At 47.0% G+C, this 5,726-nt stretch overlaps 1 protein-coding gene across 1 annotated transcript; it reads right to left on the bottom strand.

Moving 5' to 3' along the window:
* Window positions 1-210: 210 nt before the first annotated feature.
* Window positions 211-5,726, bottom strand: FABP1 (fatty acid binding protein 1). Its single transcript, XM_085642645.1, has 3 exons — window positions 3,894-5,726; window positions 1,621-1,713; window positions 211-329 (listed from the first exon to the last, which is right to left on the bottom strand). The coding sequence occupies exons 1-3, from the start codon at window positions 4,050-4,052 to the stop codon at window positions 279-281; spliced, it is 303 nt and encodes a 100-aa protein (XP_085498771.1). The 5' UTR covers window positions 4,053-5,726; the 3' UTR covers window positions 211-278.

Consider the following 5,726-nt stretch of genomic DNA (forward strand, 5'->3'; position numbering starts at 1 on the left):
AAATAAGACAGGTTATGGTATGTAAATGTGGATATGGTATGTCTGTGATTTAAAACTGAAGGACCTTAATCATGGCCAGGGGACACTGCTCATTCTCATAAAAGATAGTTCACTCTTTTGCCTTCAATACATAATTGTTGTTTTGTAGGACATGCCGAAAAATTGTGAATATCAAATCTATTTAAATGTAAAAGAAGCCAGAAGGTGACGTTTTTTTCTACAAATAGATGTTTATTACACAAATTATACACATTACGAATAGGGGAGTGTGCAGACATTTAGATCCTCTTGCTGGTTCTCTTGTAGGTGAGGTCTCCAAGGGTCAAGATCTGAAAGGAGAAAGATGACAAAGCTTTACACTGGTGTCTACCATTATGCCAGCATTCGCATAATACTCATAAAAATACCTATGGTAATGCATCCGCTTTTGTTGGTCACGAACCTCATTAATATCTTTCTTAAACTCAGTGCTAAACTATATTGTTTTAACAAGATCTTACTGCCCCTCCCCACATTAAAGATCTTGGAAAGTGGGTTAGCGTGTCACGGCTGCTTATAGTTAGGGGTGTTTTACGCTGCTGCGTGAAACCCATCTAGGCTCCATTGCTACCCCAGTAACGGTACCATCCTTGCTAATCAACCTCTTAAAGGTGACCTTCCATCACACTGCAGCAGCTCATTTGCACCACATCACATGCATCCCGGAAGTAGAACCAGATCACCTTTCAATGATTTAGTGCCAGGTACCCTATGAGCTTCTCTTGCCACATTCTGTTCAGTGACTATCTAACAGTATTCTTTCTGTTTCTTGAAACTGATTCCAAGAAAATGCAGATGGTTGGAACACCTTCCTCGTTATAATAGCAGACACAAAATAAGACGACCCATTAGAAATTGATGTGAGAAGAGTTAGGGAGGGAAGGTGTGTGTGAGTGACTGAGTGAGTGAGTGAGTGAGGGAGTGAGTGACTAGGCAGCAGTGAGTGAATCACATTATTGTAGGAGTATGCACTAACATGGAAACTATTTTAGTATTTTATTGTTAAGAAATCATCTAGCATCAAGCATATGTTGCACACTTAATTAAGCCAATGAAATTTCACAAAAGTGAAATTTAATAGACTTTAATGATTCATAATGCATAAAAAATAAATATACATAACAGTTATGCATACACCGGCATATTTGCAAACGTCTAAACACCATGCACAAACCATGGGGTCTATTTATATATTTCCAGGAGAACATTTCATCTGGCCAGAATACTTCCTTTTGGTCCAGGTGCTTAATACAGGATGTGTCAAGCCTACTGATGTGCAATTAAAAAAAGGTCCACTTAATTCTGGTCCTAAGACTAGCTACTTTGGGTTCAACCACTAACTTTAATTAACACGCAGAATATTTATACGTTTTTCTACAACACATGCATTGTCCAATGCCTAAAACCCCATATGCCACAGCTGGTTCCTGTGGAAACCATTTCCAGCTGGGCAACTACATGTTCCATTATGGTTTTAATGACAAAGATGGCGGTGGAGAGAGAATAGGAAAAGTTATGCGAGAGAAAGGACCTCGAGTTGAGGGGAGAGGCACAGCAAGTAGGGGCAGATCGTGAACTTACATGGGTGAGTATGTCGCCAGAGAGCTCAGTGACTGAGTTGATGCTTTTCAGGTTCGTTACCAGTCTGTTGTCCCCTTCCAGCTTAACAATTGACTGCAAAGACAAACAATAAGGTAAGAACATGGACAGGATACAAAATGGAAACTACGCGACACCACAAAAATAAATAGCTCAAGCAATTGTGCCAATCAGCCCCCCTTCCATGTATGAAACATTCAACGAGTGATGATGAGCTTTTAGCCTGCAGAACTTTTGCATTCTGGGAACTGTAGTCCCATGCTTCCATTAAAAGGCTGAGTCCTAAAGTCAGAACGAGAAATGTGAACTTGGCTACAGGGCGAGGCCACGCCTGACATGAGGGGCTTTTGGTAACTACTCAAACTCTCTATCACTGGATTAGTTTACATTGACCAGGCCACTGAGGTAGACAGTCAGGCATAGGCCTCATAATCAGATATGATCAGGCAAAACCAACAACGTATTAGTGTAAAGCGCATGCGCTCTAGCTCTCGTGCCTCGTTCTCTCCTCGGGTGTGTCCCTGATGAAATGACAGGCGCACCAATCTGGACATAGTGGCGGACGTACCCCCCCCGCCCCCCCCCATTCGGGGGGGGCGGGGGGGGGGTTGGGGCGCGAGCTCCAGGATGCCTCCTCCGCACTGTGCAGTGGTGGCGGGCGCCGGGCCCTTGGGTCAGGGAGGGGAGGAGGGCGGACTGGGTCCGACATGGTGACCCTCCATGTACTTTGCAGGGGGGGGGGGGCGGGGGTCAAGTTTGATGACCCCACAGTCTGGCCATTCACACTTCGCATCAGTGTGTTGCACATAACGGCGACACTGCAATTCCACATTCTTTGTAGTATACTCGTCGTGTGCTAATGTGCTTAGGCGCCTTGTCAGGTGTATAAAACGCTAGACAAATGTGACTGCAATCCGACAAAATGCTCGACTCTGTCAAACTTCCAGCACGGTCGACTGGTGCACGGTGGAAGCGTCCCTTGTTTATATTTATTTGAGTGGGCGGGGCGGGGATGAACTCTCCTTGTATGTATCAGCTGACCACAGGAAGATTTGTAAAAGGTGAGATGGCCGTGAAACTGGAGAGCCGAGGCCAGCCACTCTTTGAAAAGCTCCCCCTTGTCTCAAATCACGCGGTGCTTCTGCAGGTCCTGTTTACTGTCGAGCACACCCATCGCATTTGTGGCCCACACTAAAGAATCGGGATTTAATTGCAGCTTTTGGGCCAATATGAAATGTGAGCGCAGACATGAAACCCTGCCCCGCCCAGAAAGAAAACAAACAGAAAGGTTTCTAATGACATTTTAACCGTCACCTCTCTGGAGAACGTGGCACACACCCCGGACTGCACACAGTGATTGCAGAGGCGCTACACACCCATGCAGTGTTTCACGAACTCACAGCCCGATCATTGGTCACATTCAAGACACTGTGTCAACGGAAACAAAAGTTGCCCTGTTCTGCTTTGTCCTGGTTCCGGTGCGTTTCATAGTGCTTCACGCATAATGTATACATTACATAGATTAAATGCGCAATTGCCCCAGTACTGCATGTGAATAGATAGAGAAATGCACCTCTTCAAAAATGTACTTAGTTTTGTGTTGTTTAGTTCAATAACAACGTTTAACACTATTTTTAATATACCTGCTATCCGTTTCTACAGACATTTATTTCAGTATTTAAATACATGGATTTGAGCATTTCACTGTGCTATCTGCGCAGCCAATTTGCCGCGTCTGGTGGATTAGTGGACTGATTCGCCGCTGTAGTGGCCTGTGTTCGACCACATGGTCACTGGTTCAAATTCCGGCGGGTCCACTACTTTAATCCTTCCAAAATCGATACAATGAGTATAGTTGACTTGGATAACAGTAAACATCTGTTATACAGCGCCAAGATACCCTTGGTTGAAGGAGCGCTTTACAAATACTTATGTCTATGCACAACTTACCCCCGGTCCGGATGCATATCAGCTAGGAGGTCAGACAAGTGTGAGTTTGCCAATATTAACAACATTGCAACCTTTGAGTGTCCCCAGATTTCAACTCGTGCCCCTTTGGCGCTCCCCGGACACATCCGTTTGGGAATGAAACATCTTTTAACCCCTAGATGTGTGGCATACACTATGCAAAGACACAACACAACCACTCATGGCGGTGAGGATAGACATCTTGCATCCCATTGACAGCGAGGGTGGAAGGCCTGGCGCTCTCTGCTGAGCGGGTCAGGGATGAGCGAGGGGACGAGCCTCCTTACCTTGACCTTCTCCCCGGTCAGGGTCTCCAGCTCGACCTCCTCTCCCAGGGTGAACTCGTTGACCAGCACTTTGCTCCCCGTGGTCACGGTAACCTTGAAGGATTTGCCGCTCTGCTCGATCTCCGAGGTGCTCTTGATGTCTTTGCCTTTCTGGATCATCTCATCGGGAGACCTGCGGATAGAAGAGCGGACAGATGTCACCAGGAGCCATAAATGGTGGATAATGCTGAGAATTCCAAGATTATAGGACCGGTGACCCAGAAACACAGATTCAAGGCACTCAGAGCTCAGCCACAAAGGTCCTTTGGCGACTTTAGTGCTTTCGATGAATGCAAACCCTAAAATAAGTGGCCCCGTTGGCAACAAGGACTTCTGGGCTTCAGGTTAAAGAGATGACTCAGCTTCTCCCCCCCTCTTTACCCCCCTCCCCGCTCCACCCTGCTCACCATGAAGAACCATCTTTGATTAGCCTGAACGCCATCATCGCTGGTCAGGCTGCATCGCCCTTGCTGCACCGTTATTCAGTAGTGTAGTTCTCTGCTCAGTGAAAACCCCTTCTGCTCTGCATGACCCCTTAATATCATCTTTGACCCCCCCCCCTCTAACTGCAACTCTGTGATCACCCCAGGCTTTCTGCTATGTTTGAGACCTATCTCCTCTGCTCGAAACTTTTCTGGTCACCTTCATGCCACCTTATGTGGACGGGACCCCTCTTCTCAGTGCGAACCCCCAGGCTCTTCCTAACATGCCTTACCTGACAGAACCTCTGCATAGTTTAAATCTCTGCTCCCACTCCATACCCTCCTACCCTCCTCCCTCCTGCCCGCTTGAGCACCTAACCCTGCCCTGCTCTCTTAGCTGCGCCCCAACCTTGTAAAGCATGCACCCCTCAGCCGAGTCTGAGAATCCCCCTCTGCTCAACTTGAACAGCCTCTGTTTATCCTCAGCTCCCTCAATGCACCCTGAACCCCACTACACAAGTTAAACACCCCTGTCAGTGTGAACTATCTGTGCCCACCACGGTGAGCCACCTCTGCCCTTTATAGATGTCTCCACTGTGGCATTTTCATGCCTACAAGGTGATTTTTTCTGCAAAGGATGGTGGTTTGTTGTGGCTGAAACTTCAATGTTGTTTTTTTATGTACAACCCATGTACCCCAGGGTTCGGCAAGAATGGGGCACAGATTTCTTGAAGCAGGCTGGCACGGCACCCTTAGACGATGTGGGCTGCCATGGGCTTATTCCAGGCAGCGGTGATGCCAGGGTGCTGTGAGTCCCATTGGAAGCGAGGCCAATGTTTCCTGGATTGTCCAGTAGAAGCCAGCTGTAGATGGGGAACAGAAGGACCCTCACACTGTATATAGTGCTCAAACACAGCTGCACATCTGATTCCAGATGTGCAGCCAGAGTACTGCAGTGGACATACCTCGGCATCATCAGCCCTGACCTTGTGTTTATCACCTGAGAGCATCCCAGAGATGCTTTCCTAGCCCCGGCAGGAATGCTTCATTGTGCCCACACATGCCAGTCTGGCCAGAGTTAAAGACCGCAGTCACAGGGAATGTTCGCACAAAGGATGACATTCCATCAATGCAATGACATCAAAGTCGGTTGATTTTTCTATAGCGCGGCGAAACCCACGAAGGACATTTGAGCAGTTTACAAAACGTTTAAGTTCATTATAGCTAGTGCATAATATAAAATCGTGGAATAGAGGGTAAAGCACACATACAGAAGACAGGGTGCATGAGTATTAGTTTAGGGCACAGCAGGAAGAGTCGCAGTGCATGAATATAACAGCTGTACAGAAGGAGAAGCTGCAGGCGTAAGATA

This window comes from Triturus cristatus, chromosome 2_2 (genome assembly GCF_964204655.1).
Source record: "Triturus cristatus chromosome 2_2, aTriCri1.1, whole genome shotgun sequence".
Taxonomy (NCBI): domain Eukaryota; kingdom Metazoa; phylum Chordata; class Amphibia; order Caudata; family Salamandridae; genus Triturus; species Triturus cristatus.

Bases quoted from the DNA above. Each gene is read 5' to 3' on its own strand.
- FABP1 (XM_085642645.1), bottom strand. From the start codon at position 4,052: ATGATCCAGAAAGGCAAAGACATCAAGAGCACCTCGGAGATCGAGCAG. The intron at 1,714-3,893 runs GTAAGGAGGCTC...TTGTCTTTGCAG, and splicing joins TGACCGGGGAGAAGGTCAAG to TCAATTGTTAAGCTGGAAGG. The intron at 330-1,620 runs GTAAGTTCACGA...TTCTCCTTTCAG, and splicing joins CTGGCGACATACTCACCCAT to ATCTTGACCCTTGGAGACCT.